Here is a 16959-nt window from a genome sequence, read left to right as displayed (position 1 = left end):
TACTCGAGGGCTATCTGTGCTAGCCGTCCCTAATTTAGCAGTGTAAGACTAGAGGGAAGGCAGCTAGTCATCACCACCCACCGCCAACTCTTGGGCTACTCTTTTACCAACGAATAGTGGGATTGACCGTCACATTTTAACGTCCCCACGGCTGAAAGGGCAAGCATGTTTGGCACGATGGGGATGCGAACCCGCGACCCTCAGATTACGAGTCGCACGCCTTAACGCGCTTGGCCATGCCGGGCCAACAGGAAATGAATATCATCTACTCCTATCACATTAACATTAAAAAAAAAAACATGAATTCTCCCAATAATGGAATTCATTGATAAGTATTTATTACACAATATTTCTATTGAAGACGTTAATTTTCATCTTGGGTAGGACTCTAGTGTTCTCTTCAAGCTGCGCAGCCGCACAACAATCAATTCAGCGTCGGTAATGGTTAAAGAATTCAACACGTTGACGGCCTTATTGACCATACCTGTCGAAAAGTCTAAAGCCCAAATGACAAACTGTTAGCATTGCAAAGTGGTCTAATGATCCAATAGGGTCGATGGTCTAAAAAACTGGTAGGTCACATCTGCACATTGCCTTTATACTGATGTACATGAAAAAATAAATCATTCCCGACATGGACTGAAAAGAATCAGAGCGAACATTGTAGGATTCCCCTTTTGTTTCAAACTTACTGATTATGTATGATTAGTGTTTTAACACACAGTTCTTACTTGTATACGTTTGTTTGCTGTGAATTTCTTGTAAAGCTACATGAGGGAGGGCTATCTGTGCTAGTCGTCCCTAATTTAGCAGTGTAAGACTGGAAGGAAGGCGACTAGTTATCACCACACACCGCTAACTCTTGGGCTATTCTTTTATCAACAAATAGTGTGATTAACTGTCATATTATAACGCCCCTATGACTGAAATGGCGAAAATGTTTGGTGTGACAGGAATTCGAACCCGCGACCCTCAAATTACAAGTCCAGCGTCCTAACCACCTGGCCATGTGTTTATCGTATTTTGACAGAATGGGCTTTCTCTAGTTTTTCGCCAGTAGAATTGTAGAATTCAGTCCACCCCTTCTCTATATATTCAACTCTTATTTATATTTTACTGTTAATTCTATAAAGATATGTTATAATCAGTGCATTCTCCTTTAGTTCTATTGTTGAAAGACAATATTACTAGTTAGTTTGCTCAACTTTGTACAAAGCTACTTGAGGGCTATCTCTACAAGCTGTACTTATTTGTGATATGATAGTCTAAGAAAAGACAGCTAGTCAACACCAACCACCGCCAACTCGCGAGGTACTCGATCTTAACCAACATAAAGTTGGACTGACCGTCACATTGTAATGCCCTCTACACAGAGGCGTCACTATGTGCTTAAAAAAATCGGAGCTCGGATCTACAGACCCAGGAATTTTCGGCGTTTCTATACGAGAATAACCAGGGCACGGGCCCTCATGTGGCAGCGCCTAGTGACGTGTCAAATTATTTATTTTGTGAGTTAATATTTTGTGACTGTTTAATTTTTCTTATAATAAGAGAGTTAAAGCAGACAATTGTTGAAATTTGTGTTTGTAAGTTACTGATATTGAGGCTCTCGAATGTCGCATGCAATCCATTGATGTCAAGGGTATAAAGATTTCTAGAATGCCGAAGAGGTAGACATGTAAATTACAGTGAGCGAACGAAAAAAATTGATCGGAAAAAGAGCCAAAGGTAAAGTCCAGTGAAAGAGATTTATGGTCAGAGAAAAATTAGAAAACGTTAAGTTAACCATCGTAGAAATGAATGGCCCAACAATTGATATGTTAAAGTCAGATCAACAGTTTTCTTACATTTTAGGAGAATACTTTATTTTTTCAAAGGGTGTTTTAAAACAATTGAACTTGCCTGTGTGGACCTTGATAAAAAACAGACGATTATTTGAAAGTAATCCTATTTGCGAAAAGCAGACGTTTATTGGAAGTAGGCCTAAATACGAAAAAGTAGACGAGTATTGGAAGTTCATGTACAAGTGTAATAACTCATTAACAGCGTCAGTGAATTATACATCGATACTGTTGTAATAAAAAGAGATAAAAATAATAAGTGAATTTTACACTGATACTGTTTATGATAAAAAAAAAGATTTTTGTACATATGTTTAACTTCTTCCGAATATATTGTTTTGAAAAACTTCTTCCGAATATATTGTTTTGAAAACAAGTGGGGTGCACGATTCTCCTTTGATTTTTTGAATTTATCGCCAACAAGTTAGATAAACCTACAACAGAAGAATCATTAGCCCAAAACACCCACATATTTAACGTACTACTAACATGGTCAAAAAGTAAGTTTGTTTGACATAACGCCCCTGCGTCTACCGCTGAAAGGGCAAGCATTTTTGGTGCCAAAATTCAAACCAAATTACTGATTCCCCCCTTCCTATTTGTATTCATATTAGTTGTTTAGAAAATAACTGAAAAGTAATGTTGTAACCTACACATTTATCTAAAATTGGCAATACGTGGCTTAGTGTTTAATTCTTCTAACCGATTATTTCTCAAATTGACTTAAAAAAAACACACGAAAGATATTTCAGTTTCATCAAACATACATAGCAGAAGTATTCACAAATGTGTACGCCAGTTAAGAAAATTTCTCAATTCAACCTAAGGTTTTCACATAATGTTACATGAAGAAATACATGGGTCAGCACCCTCGAATAAGTATGCATACGGGCTCGGTCGTTTCGGTGAGTATTTGATTGTAATTAAGCACGAAGCTGCATAATGGGTTATCTCCACTCTCCCCACCACAGGTATAAAAACCCGGTTTTTAGCGTTGTAAATCCAGAGACACACACTAAGGAGATTTTGGTAGCATAATGCAGATGATGTATATGCCTGTGTTAATATAGCTTATATATATGCGTATGTGTTTGATACGTGTGTTTAACGTGACTCTTTCCTTCGTTGCAGTCAAATTTAAATTCCCGCATACGATTCTAAAGAAGTATCGCTCTGAATGCTTCATAATATTTTCCGGATAATCTAACCCCAATGTAGTAATTAATTATAATAATATTTTCCAGAAACTAGTAATCACAAGGGAGAGGTCAAATGCACCTGACACTCAAAGGTTTATGTGACTTAAACTCCACTAAAGATCACAGATAGAAATGAACGCGATTAACTCAAAACGAAGGGAAAATTTCGTTTATTCTATCATCACTAGTAAAGAGAAGAAACTTTTTAAGTACGAAATTATGACTTGAAATGCGTTATTAATCGCCCCCCGCTAGTACAGCGGTATGTCTCCGGATTTACAACGCTAAAATCAGGGGTTCGATTCCCCTCGGTGGGCTGAGCAGATAGCCTTTGTGGCTTTGCTAAAAGAAAAACACAAACACAAGCGTTATTAATCAGACACGAAACCAAATAAAGATCTTGTTTCGTGGAGCCAAGCCGTATTTAATATGCATGTACAGTTTGAAGAAAAGACTTTTCAAGATATTCTGCAAAATGTAATTCTACAAAAATGCATATTCTAACTGAAGAAAACGTTAGGACACCCCCACATTTATTCCCACTTAAAATGGCTCAACTCACACACAGGTGTATCACACCAGGTGCACATGATTAGAAGATCGTTACTCAGCATTTTGAATGAGGCTTGCCCTATTTAAACCTCAGACATTTAGTTTGGTGTGCTCCTGACTGTTGAAGTGAGAGTGAGCACCATGCTGAGAGCAAAAGAGCTATCTGAGGCCTTCAGAAAGAAAAATGTAGCAGCTTATGAGTCTGGTGAGGGCTTTAAAAAGTTCTCAAAAGGTTTTGAAATCAGCCATTCCACTGTCCGGAAAATAGTCAACAAGTGGAGGGCTTTCAAAACAACTGCCAACAAGCCCAGGTCTGGTCGTCCAAGCAGCTTCACCCATAGAGCAGACCGCAAGATGCTAAAAGAGGTCTCCAAAAATCCTAAAATGCCATCACGGGACCTACAGCAGGCTCTGGCTACTGTTGGTGTGAAAGTGCATGCCTCTACAATCAGAAAGAGACTGCACAAGATTAACTTGCATGGGAGGTGTGCAAGGAGGAAACCTTTGCTCTCTAAGAGAAACATCAAGGCCAGAAAGAAGTTTGCCAGAGAGAATGTAGACAAAGACCAGGACTTCTGGAATAATGTTCTTTGGACAGATAAGTGCAAAATTGAATTATTTGGACACCAGAACAGAGCCTCATACCAACTGTGAAGCATGGAGGTGAAAGTGTCATGGTTTGGGGCTGGTTTGCTGCAGCAGGACCTGGACAGCTCACAAACATAGAATCCACCACGAATTCTACTGTGTATCAGAGGGTGCTTGAGGAACATGTGAGACCATCTGTAAGAAAATTAAAGCTGAAGTGGAACTGGACCCTGCAACACGACAATGACCCACAACATACCAGTAAATCCACCAAGGACTGGCTGAAAACTAAGAAATGGAGAGTCCTGGAATGGCCGAGTCAAAGCCCAAATCTTAATCCTATTGAGATGCTGTGGAGTGACTTGAAACGGGCTGTACATGCAAGAAACAGAAAGAATTCTGCATTGAGGAGTGGGGCAAACTTTCTTCAGACCGATGTCAGAGACTGGTAGATGGCTACAAGAAGCGTCTCACTGCAGTTATTTCAGCCAAAGGGGGTAACACTAGCTATTAGGGAGTAAGATGTCCTAACTTTTTCCTCAGTTAGAATATGCACTTTTGTAGAATTACATTTATAGAAGATCTTGAAAAGTCTTTTCTTCAGTTTTAATTGTTTAGTTATATTCCTATAATCTCTCAGCATTGTTGAAATTGAGATTAAATATCTGTATATTCAAAAATGTTACAAAAATACACAGGCTTTCATAGGGTGTCCTAACTTTTTCACATGACTGTATATTGTAAAACAGGCTTTCAAATTGTGTATCTTTTGAAAAATTTCACGCAAAACCACACAAAGCGCCATTGTGCTTGTGCGTAGCCGTCCGTAATTTTGAACTGATGGACTGGAGGGAAGTAGCCAATAGGACTCACTGCCAAACTCGTGGGCTACTCTCGTGTGACTGAACAACAGGGTTTTACAGTCACTCCTATACTACAACGGACCTGCGGTCCCAAAGCACACAGCGCGTTTCTTATTACAACGAGCTACGAACAATAAACCCTAGGATTCACAATCCAAACAAGGAAAGTCGAAACGTTGTTCTCTCCTTATCAGTAAAAGTGTTAATACCCATACCACCCGTTCTGAGACATAATAAACCAGTATGCTACACCCGAGTCTCTGCTTTCAAAGTAATCATTATGTGAAATGATTAACTCTTTCGAAAACCTACTAGGTTTGTTTGTGTTTGTTTTTTTATAGCAAAGCAACATCGGGCTATCTGCTGAGTCCACCGAGGGGAATCGAACCCCTGATTTTAGCGTTGTAAATCCAGAGACTTACCGCTGTACTATCGGGGGACACCTACTGGGTAAAAGCGGTCATTGGATACAAAAGACGGCATAAAATACATGAGGCTTGTATGATTAAGGCACTCCAGTAACTATATTACCGAAACTAATAAGTTGGAAAAGATAACCATTTTAAATTACAATATTTACATTTACTAAAAACAATATTAATATTCAGTAGTTTGGAAACAAAGGTGTATAAAATAATATATATATATAACGTGTTTCCTAGGTCGTTGTTTTTATTTTCGACTTGTGTAATTTGTGGTAAACACGACAGGTCAGTGAACGGAAAGGTAATAGTTTTATCGGTACAGTTCAGTTTCTCTATGTTCTTCCATTCTGACTCGGTTGTTTATCTAGAGGCACGAGCTTCCTCCCGCGTGTTAAAGAGAACAGACCAGACTGATTCAATCAATACGTCGCGTCGTTTTAGAGCAGACAGTAAAGTTACACATAACTGTGGCTCGTCTGGTTCGTGTACAGCCAAATAAGAAAACCATATCTATATACTTGTGGACTGTGTAAACAACATTTCTTGTTCTACATGTCAGAACAGGTATGGGTAAAACAAAGACAAAAAAACAAAACAAATACAAGGCGATCAAGATAAGCCAGATACATATCAAACTAAACCATGTTGCAAGAAACAACTTAGTATATTATTATTATTACCAAGAAAGTACAAAAAGATATTTCGCTATCCACGTTCAATTAACAAGTTACGCTGCCTGCATTTTCTGCGTGGTTAATTCACACCTTTGTTTTTTATCATTAACATAAAACATGCCAAATTAAGTTGCGCTACAGTTTAGTTACTTTCTGTAGTTATGATAAGATAAACTGGATTTCGCGCATGAAATTTCAACACTCACCTCTATCCGCCATAGGAGGTGGTCGCGATCTGTTCATTTTCGCGTGCTACCAGCGGTCGCCACTCGGTCTAACGCTACAATCCATTCCGTATGCTCCTGCACGTGTACGCTTTCGTCAACTAACAGTATGCGCGGGAAAGATCAGTTCACCAAACGGTGATTTCACCTACGAGTGTAAAACATACGTAGCTATGCGCCGACGCGTGACAAGAAAACTTGTATCAGCACACGACCAACAGGAAAGTTTGTTCCGCTGAAAAACCGCGGAATTGAGTTTGTTCGTTCTGGCGGTCGCTTGCAATTTGATGTCGTCGTTTGCTTTGTTTTATTATATTTTTGGCTTGCCTTTCCTACTGGTCGTTTATGATGAAAATTGAAAACGCGAAAATAAATGTTATTTATCCAGCAAACAAAAACTAAACCCAATTTAACTTCATGATTCCGACTGGGCTTTATTCCTATCCATGTATCCCACTTGTTCAGCGATAAGTTTACGAACTTACAACACTAAAGTCTGGATTTCGATTCCTCGCACTAAAATAATACACTCAGCCATTGCGTAGCTTTGTGCTATAGCAAACAAACGACCCCACGTTGCTTTATTTAATCTACACAGCACATGGACTGACTTCATACCAGCCAGTCCCCCACTGGTACAGCTGTAAGTACACGGATTCACCACGCTAAAATCAGGGGTTCAATTCTCCTCAGTGGCATCAACAGATAGCCCGATGTGGATTTGCTATAAGAAAACACCTACCTACTAACCAATGAGCACTTTCCACTTTCAAGCTAGGGCCAGAGAGTTTATAACCCCACTCTATTTACTAACCTGTCGATCTGCTTATTGACAGTAAACTCGCAATGACTTAGACGTAACTTCGAGTGAAAATTTAGTATTTCGCTTTGTTTGGGACGTTCAATGTTGGAAGACGCGAGTTCATCTAGTACCGTGTCTATCATTTCCCAGTCGGCATAATAAGCCCTCGTATTGGGTGAAAGGCCTCTGAACTACTGAACATAATAAATGGGATATATATATAACACAGTTGTTTGCTTTCACTCATAATTTCTTTGAATTTATTTATAATTGTTACACAGACTTGACATAACCGACTAAGCTAGCTGATCCATAAACTAAGAAGTGAAAGGTAAGGTACGACAAAACAAATATTTTAGCACGGCATAATAACTCATAGAATCCCTGTGAATTTTATTTTTCATTTTCTATTTTTTTCTTTTAAGTTCACACTTTTAACTTGTAGCTTTGTCATCTCTTAACCGACTAGAGATCTAATTAAAGCTTTTGACTCAGAAGGTCAAACCCTTTCGATTAATGTATTTGAACACACCCAAGATCTTGTAGATTAATTTAATCTAATCCTGCTTAAAAATATTTCAATTTGAGGACGAATTGGTAAAGATCCTTATGAGAAATAAAACTGAATTGGGTATGCGCGCGCTCCACGCTTAATATTGCTGGTGCACAAAAAAAATACCAATAACAAAAGAGAAAATAAAGGATTGTAGCTTAATTTACCCTTATCCTACCTAAAATAATTTCAAGTGCCACGACTATTGTCGTTTACCTTCTTGTTTAATACATGACACCTTATTGGACCTCGTATATACAGGCCTAGTAACAAACTATCCACAAGAGGAAGAAGATTATATTAAATATATTTATTTATATATTCCGGAATAAAATTGTATAATCTTAAATATATATTTTTTTTAATTTATCCTTTCGAACTTGGCCCGGCATGGCCAAGCGTGTTAAGGCGTGCGACTCGTAATCTGAGGGTCGCGGGTTCGCATCCCCATCGTGCCAAACATGCTTGCCCTTTCAGCCGTGGGGGCGTTATAATGTGACGGTCAATCCCACTATTCGTTGGTAAAAGCGTAGCCCAAGAATTGGCGGTGGGTGGTGATGACTAGCTGCCTTCCCTCTAGTCTTACACTGCTAAATTAGGGACGGCTAGCGCAGATAGCCCTCGAGCAGCTTTGTGCGAAATTCAAAAACAACAACAACAACCTTTCGAACTTACTTCGTAGGTGAATTTTCAGTTGCACGGATATTTGTAAAAGTGTTTGTGTGTTTTCTTATAGCAAAGCCACATCGGTTTATCTGCTGAGTCCACCGTGGGGAATCGAACCCCTAATTTTAGCGCTGTAAGTCCGTAGACTTACCGCTATACAAACGAGGGACTTTTAGAAGTGAAAAATCCATGACCAACCGGACAGTGGAAACACCCCTGTTTTCAAATATAACCTATGCAATTCGTATATTGACACTTGAAATAGAGTAATTATGGAACGTTTGTTTGCTTTTTTGAATTTCGCGCAAAGCTACACGAGGGTTATCTGCGCTAGGCGTCCCTAATTTAGCAGTGTAAGACTAGAGGGAAGGCAGCTAGTCATCACCATCCACCGCCAACTCTTGGACTACTCTTTTACCAACGAATAATGGCATTGATCGTCACATTATAACGCCCCTACGGCTGAAAGAGCGAGCATGTTTGGTGCGACGGGGAGAGAGAATTTGATACACTATTTTCTATAGATAACCTCACCAGCGATTATTTTTTATTTTATTTATTTATTATATACAAGGTAGAACGGAGGTAAGTTTTGATTGCTCTGACACGAAACCTGTTGCTGCTGTGTGACAAACAAGAGGAATAGTCAGGACTCCATGAAATGCTATATGTACGTTTGGGTATATCTCACGTATGTCACGTTTTCTATGATGAATATCAAGGCACAGTTTCTACTGGTATTAGGTAATATAATCCTGCCGAGCACTTTTAAGTTATTCGTGCATATCTAATCCATTGATGTCTCCACAGGCTCTCGAAGCCGACTTGAATCACGAGATTTTTTGCAATGTCGCATAATCTCTTCCACTGTAATAGTGCGAAGTTGCGATATGCTATTATAATGACGTTTACGACGTATACGTCCAAAACTCAAAGCTCGGAAACTACCGTACCGATCATCATCAATCATAATTAGGTGACATTTTTATAGCTAGGCAATAAATGAACAATTGAAATTTCCAGAAAAATTATATGTTTCAGATTTAACCAATAAAAATTACAAATAAGGAGTAAGTTTCAAATATAAAACAATAAAAAATAAACTTTAAAAAAATTGTTTGTTTTTCTTTAGTGAAAATCACACAAGTGTTACAACAGAAAAGACTTTTATTGATAACCGTGTCAATAAAAAAATACTTCAATCAAATGTAGTCTGTGGTGTAATGTTATGACGATAGCTCATTTTTAAACTAAAATGTCAATAAAATCATTTTTTTTCATGAATTATTGGATGTCAAGTGTGAGTACATTGCTGTAGAATTGTTAAGTAATTTCAGAAAAAAAACAAAACCGCAGGCCCAATAGCCTTTCGTAGGAACTAGCAGTTTTACCTGCCCAAAGGGCGGGTATTTTACTACTACATGTAAAAAAATAAAAAAATGTCCGCATATTTTTAAAAGCCACAAATCGTGTTTTAGTGAATATAACAACTTCATCAATGAAATATTAGAGTATTGATTCTTGGATGTTTATTTAAAACCATTAGGACATCCGTTCTCACTTTCCTAATTAAACATTTTTCCCTTTATGCGCCGTCGTCATTTTTCATATTATTATTTTTAAATAATAGTATTTTTTTAATAACTTTCCGCCAAATTGTTGACATTTGAAAGTGCTAATTCAAAGTCTGTTGATCAATAATTACGAGGCCTGGCATGGTCAGGTGGGTTAAGGCGTTCAACTCGTAATCTGATGGTCGCGGGTTTGAATTTCCGTCGCACCAAACATGCTCGCCCTTTCAGCCGTGGGGACGTTATAATGTGACGGTCAATGCCATTATTCGTTAGTAAAAGAGTAGCCCAAGAGTTGGCGGTGGAGGTGATGACTAGCTGCCTTCCCTCTAGTCTTACACTGCTAAATTAGGGACGGCTAGCGCAGATAGCCCTTGAGTAGCTTTGTGCGAAATTAAAAATAAACAGTATTTAACACACTCTGTAAAGTTATTCGCACATTTATCACTATAATTATTACAATACGACGTAATACATCATAAACATTACTATTGGGTTTAAGCAACTTCACACTCAAAATTAAATTTTGACGACATCGAAAAAAAAGTAAAGATAAATGGATTTTACTAAATGAATGCATTTTTACCAGTATGCATCAACGCATAAATGTAAGCTTACTATTAAGACTAATCTTGTGAATGTGGCCTAAATGTAAGCTTACTATTAAGACTTATCTTGTAAATGTGGCCTAAATGTAAGCTTACTATTAAGACTTATCTTGTGAATGTGGCCTAAATGTAAGCTTACAATTAAGACTTATCTTGTGAATGTAGGCCTAACTGTTAGCTTACTATTATAATCCATGTTGAACTCGATAGATTACTTTATATATCTTCCACAAATGCTGGTTTTAAACTTATTTCGCTCTAAATGTATTTACTAACTTCAGTGTTTCAATATTTTTATATGCACTTTAAATGCAATTATAAGAATGTATGTAAGTCTTACATGTGTGTATTTTCCTCTCATTTCTAGCTCCAAAAATTATTTTGAAGTTAAGGTTTTTAAATAACAGCTTGAAGCTTCAATAAGAAAGTTTTAAATCAAACCATACAGGAAATTGCAATCATAACTTTGAATTCACTAAAAATCGCATAAGTCATTTTGAGCAACAGGTGCCAAACTAGAAAGCAACAAGCATTACAAAACGAGACAACAACAAAAATTATGATTTATCACATATTCAATTGAGACTTCAAGATCGAATATTTGATTATTAAATTACCATAACATTACAGAACTGGGAATTTCTGAACTTGATAAAAGACAATAATTAAAACTTAAAAGTAACAAAACTTGAAAGAAGTAAGAACTATGTTCCTTGTTGATGTGATTTTATAACCCTTTCCTAAGACAGCTGAGACAGCTGTGTAAACCACTGCTGACAGCCAGCTTCTGATTAAAATTGTTGGGAAAGGTTAAACTATTAATAAGTTTTAATGGTTTGTTGATTGCAAGATTAACAGATTTGAAATAGTTTAGAAAACATTTCTTTCCAAGCTATCAATTGGAGTTTCACAATGTGTGATATTCACTGGGTACAGGATGATTGTTGATCAGTTATGGTGGGTGATGTTAGTGCACCTAGTATATCATCATGTTGTACATCTTGGAATGATATCTGCGAATATAGAAAATTGGCTGAAGGTCTTCTTCAACCTTTGCTTTCTGAATTATTAGTTGATAATTCACAGCATAATGTAAGCACCTTATTTTGTCATTGCCACCTAATTACTTTAGAAGCCAGGATAGTTACCTGGTTGCAAAATCAGTGACTGAAAAAACAAACAAACAAAAGAACAATGAAACAAATGTTGCAATATTTTTCAGAACAATATAGTCAAGAGGCAATGATTCTACGGAACATATCACAAGTTTCATTAACATACACCTGAAGAATGTATGGTATTTTTAAACGTGGTTAAGTCGTGTTTCCTGGTTTTGTATGTTGATACACAGAAATAATATTCCCAATACGGACTACCATTACCAGCCTTTGTGCGTGACTTCTGTTTCCTCCTTTCGTGCTTTATACTATCGTAACAATGCTCTGCAGACTTCCATGCTTTATACTATCGTAACAATGCTCTGCAGACTTCCATGCTTTATACTATCGTAACAATGCTCAGCAGACTTCCAGTTTACTGAAGCTATTGACAAGTTTTTTCTCCTGTCAAACAGCGTGACTTAACGTTTGTTCAACATTACGAGATAAGAGAAAACAGATTACGTAGAATACGTTAGCAGTATCAACATTAAAACCAACTATCCAATGTCATTATGAGCTGTACCAACATGCTGTTCTCTAGCTTTATAAAGAAAGGGTTCGAACATGCAAAAGCGAATGCACCCACGTTCATGGGTGTTGCTCATAATTTAATTAGTCGAGAAATGCTTCTCAACCTGACTTTTGTTTATCAAATGAAAGTAAGATAATGATTTATGATAGTTCATTATCAAACCATTCATTATAAACAGTACAAACATGCAATACTTCCGTGAAATATGATTTGGTAAGGTATAACTGGGTGAGTAATCTAATAATCTACAAATATGATTTGGTAAGGTATAACTGGGTGAGTAATCTAATAATCTACAAATATGATTTGGTAAGGTATAACTGGGTGAGTAATCTAATAATCTACAAATATGATTTGGTAAGGTATAACTGGGTGAGTAATCTAATAATCTACAAATATGATTTGGTAAGGTATAACTGGGTGAGTAATCTAATAATCTACAAATATGATTTGGTAAGGTATAACTGGGTGAGTAATCTAATAATCTACAAATATGATTTGGTAAGGTATAACTGGGTGAGTAATTTAATAATCTATAAATTGCCCCTGAAAAAGAAAGGTCCACCTTTGAAATGCGCTCAGATTATAAGGGTTTCTAGTTCAGTTTTAACAATCTACAAAAAATATTTCCATCGCTTATTTAAACTTTTACGTGGAAGTGAGGACAATCAAATATATAGAATTGGAGTATTTGTACTTGTGTTAATACATAAAGATAAATTCGTTAGTCCTACATTACAGTGTACAATAAAGGATTAGTGTGTAGTCTATATACATACTATGTTGTGTGTGTGTGGTATATATATGTATATTTATATTAAGAGACTAAAAGGTACTTGCGTTTGTTGAAATTTACAGGTTTATATATGTATTAAGTACGTGCGTGACATTTACTAAGCAACCATTTATTATATTTATTGGTAAGCTTGCACTTTTAGTTTATGTGTATTTTGCTGCCGTTGTTTTGTTTCTTTACCTGTAGCTAATCAAATATTTTAGCCAGAAAAGTTATGTTTACCCTCCTTCAACCAGTTTCCCTGCCGACATAATGGTAACTCTAACAAAACACTTTTATGGCAGGAACTTTGATTCTTATTTTTAATTCCATAAAGGAAATGTTGCTGTCTTTACGAATATGTATGTTGTAACGGGAACCTTGTTTTTATAGGAAACTGAATGTTTGTGAGAATAAAATTAGTATCCACCAGTGGCTCAGCTATAATTCTGAAGGCTCATAATATACAACCGGGTATCGATACCCCTGGTAGGCACAGAACAGACAGCCCATTATGAAGCCTTGTGCTTAACAATAACAAACATAATGTAGTATCACTTACAGTTCAACTAACTTTTTGTACGTATGTTATTTTGTAGTTTTACAGAAGACATGTTTCCTTTATTTTTTCTTTATAAGTAAACACGTTATTTCAACTGTCTTTTTTAACACCTTCGGTCGACCAATCAGGAGACACTACCTGTAGTACTCAATGTTATTTTACGATGTTTTGCTCATTACTTTCACCTTAAATGTTCAGTATGAATGATAACGTACGTCAGAAATATATAAACATAACCGAGTTACTTTAAATTTCGACTTTATTCATGAACCCAAACTACATTAATACAAATGCACTATAGATACATACACAAATAATATTCAGCGGCCATGCTTTACTGTACTAGAAAATTAGAACGACCAGACGTTATAACGTTTCATGTAACTAGGTCTAAGCTATGATGTCTAGGTTTTATTGTTAATTCTATCGATCAGTATGTTAAGATGAATAGTACGGAACCAGTGGATGATAAAAATAGTTAGATGTACGAAGTCTTGAATGGGTTGGTTACGCTCGAAAGCTGATAACGAGTTTTCCATCTGTCAGTTCTCTGGATAAGGGTTGACAACAAAAGTTTTGAAACCGAAGTGACGGTTGGTAATGGAACTAAACCGCGAAGAAGAGAAAAAAAACTTCCTATTTCCTTTTCTTTCTTCAACATTTACAAGATCAAATGATTGGTTATAGATATAATTATTTTCTAACGACTCAAAAATTATTACCCAATCTAATAAAAAATATTGGAATAAATATTTATAACAGAATAATTTGTAACCTTGATTCGTGGTTATTCAGGTTTTTTACATATCAGAAACAAGTTTGTTTGTTTTTTTCAAATTTCGCGCAAAGCTGTACGAGGGCTATTTGCTCTAGCCATCCCTAATTTAACAGTCTAAGGCTAGAGAAAAGGCAACTAGTCATCACCACCCACCGTCAACTCTTGTGCTTCTCTTTTACCAACGAATAGTGGGATTGATTGTACATTATTACTTCCCCACGGCTGAGAGGGCGAGCATGTTTGGTGTGATAGGGATTTGAACTCGCGACTCTCAGATGACGAGTCGAGCGCCCCTTAACAACACGGCCATGCCGGGGACCACAGTGAGTACAAATGATACTACTAAAGCTTCAACCATCAATTCTCTTTATAAATATACTGAAAGTAAATAAAATAAAAGACGAAATATTAGCTGTTGTTCTGCTCTTTAATTTTGGTGAAAACGAAATAAATGTTGACACAAGTAATTTGGTATACACTGTCGTTGTTATTTGAAATTAAGCACAAAGTAACACAATGGGCTACCTGTGCTCTGCTAACTGTGGGTATCGAAACTAGGTTTCTAGTGTTTTAAGTCCCCAGACATGTCGCTAGGGTGTAGAAGCAACATAAAGTTTTCTGATTAGTATAACCGACTAGAATGGACTAGTATGGTGAGAATTTCAATTTTTAAATTATTGTAATCAGATAATTTGAAATGCATATCAAATTTATTGACTAACTATGTATCTATTCGTAAAACATGGCTGACAGCATCACTGACAGCGCTACACACATGTCATAATGATCATTAAACGTGGTGTTCAACTAGCACGTCCCCTTCTACTACTGTGGTAAGTCTATGGACTTACAATGCTAAAATCAGGGATTCGATTCCCCTCGGTGAACTCAAGTGGTACACTCTGGAATCTTCCAGACTTTGGTTAGCTATTTCTCAGTCTAAATTAACAACACTATTTATGGATTTATTCTGACCTTTATACTGCATGCTTAACCACGTGTCGATGGCAAGGACACATTTTCCCTCTAGTTTTTTTCAATTCATATGTGGAATGAATTTTTCATGTACATCAGTATCAAGGTTATGTGCGGATGTTTTATTTTTTTTTAGGGTTTGGGTTATTTTTAGACCATCGACCCTATCGGATCATTAGGCCTCCTTGCAATGCTACCGGTTGGTTATTTGAGCTATAGGTCTATCGCTTGCCAGGATCATTAAGGCCGTCAACATGTTGAGATTCCTTATCATTACTGAGGATGCGCACGGCTGGAGTGGTGAAGTGCGCGGCATTTCATCGGTTGTTGTGCGGTCACGTGTAGCTTAGAGGGAATATTGGCCAGCTTTAGAACTTAGCCAATGACCCACACATATAAAACACTGAATTCTTTCAACAGAGTACCATTCACATAAATTTCCATGACAGGATTCAACATGTTTTGTTCTAGCTTGGTACCTGTAGTCTTTCTCAATGTCCTTGGTCGAAAATCCCTTCTCATCACCAGCTGTGCTGACTGAAATGACTACTATTATCTCACTACCCAAAATATTGGCAGTTTATGGAGATTTTTTTCTCAATAAGCCACCACACATCTGGAACTGAGATAAAGTTATCATTGTTTACACATGCAACTTGAAGGACAACTATTCTTCAAAGATATTTTCCCCGGTAATCCCCTGGAAGAATTTAATAAAGTGGTCTAGGATCTCTTCTAGCTCCTTAGTTTCATACATCACTAATTCCTGAGTGTCATCTGGCCAGGTACTAAACTTGAACACTTCAGTTAAATTACTGAATAATATACTCTGTTGTTTTTAGATTTCACATCAATATAAGCCATAGTTCATCAAATATTTCAAAACACAGAGGTTCATAGCACCTTCGATAAAGTTATACTTTATTTTTTAAGTATTCGAACTCCCCATCCTCGTGTTTCTTCAAGAAAGCCATCAGAGTTAGGCATGGTGTGGATTTAAGGTTAGCCAGCCTAATATATGTTTGTGAATATCTCATTTTTGTAACATATTTCTGGTTGTCGTTAATGTAATATTTGCATTTAAAACAAAGAATCATTAACTCTTCCCGATAAAAAGGACTTATCATGTACACCATGATATAATCTACACCAATATATTGGTATTGGTTCAACAATATAAGGCTTTCTGTCATGCTTTCCATTAAATTCCTCTGAACCTCCACAACTGGGGAGTTAAATGGATATTCATGCTATTCCATGGAATGATATACATGTCACTAAGCAGATGCAGGTCTGACCGATTTCTATGCTATCAGACTGTTCAAGTGGGTACTGGACAAACATCAACCTCGTACAATGGTGCAGGCGTATTGTCAAAAAAGCATGGTTGTCAGAACAAGTATGGCTGAGCAGTGACATGGATTATAATATTAAACATCTTGATCAATACTATTCGTGAAATTAAAGGATATGTTAACGTTGATGCCGTAACCCAAGCTTACTTTAGACTGAAATGTCTGTTCCATCCATAAGTACACCTGAAGCATACATCAGTCATACTCGGTGCAAACAGTATTGTAGCTATCTTGGAGAATTTGGATAAAAATCATG

At 36.8% G+C, this 16959-nt stretch overlaps 1 protein-coding gene across 1 annotated transcript in view; it reads right to left on the bottom strand.

Annotated features, from left to right (window-relative positions):
- The window catches only part of LOC143238436 (transcriptional regulator protein Pur-beta-like), a 31697-nt gene extending 25130 nt beyond the window's left edge, over positions 1 to 6567 (bottom strand). The window contains exon 1 of the mRNA XM_076478667.1: positions 6349 to 6567. Coding sequence (XP_076334782.1) covers positions 6349 to 6385 — 37 coding nt within the window. The 5' untranslated portion in view covers positions 6386 to 6567. The remainder of the gene's footprint in view (positions 1 to 6348) is intronic.
- Positions 6568 to 16959: the final 10392 nt, after the last annotated feature.

The sequence above is a fragment of the Tachypleus tridentatus genome, chromosome 13 (genome assembly GCF_004210375.1).
Source record: "Tachypleus tridentatus isolate NWPU-2018 chromosome 13, ASM421037v1, whole genome shotgun sequence".
Classification (NCBI taxonomy): domain Eukaryota; kingdom Metazoa; phylum Arthropoda; class Merostomata; order Xiphosura; family Limulidae; genus Tachypleus; species Tachypleus tridentatus.
Note: the sequence above shows the minus strand (reverse complement) of the source record. Positions and strands in the feature narration are given on the sequence as shown.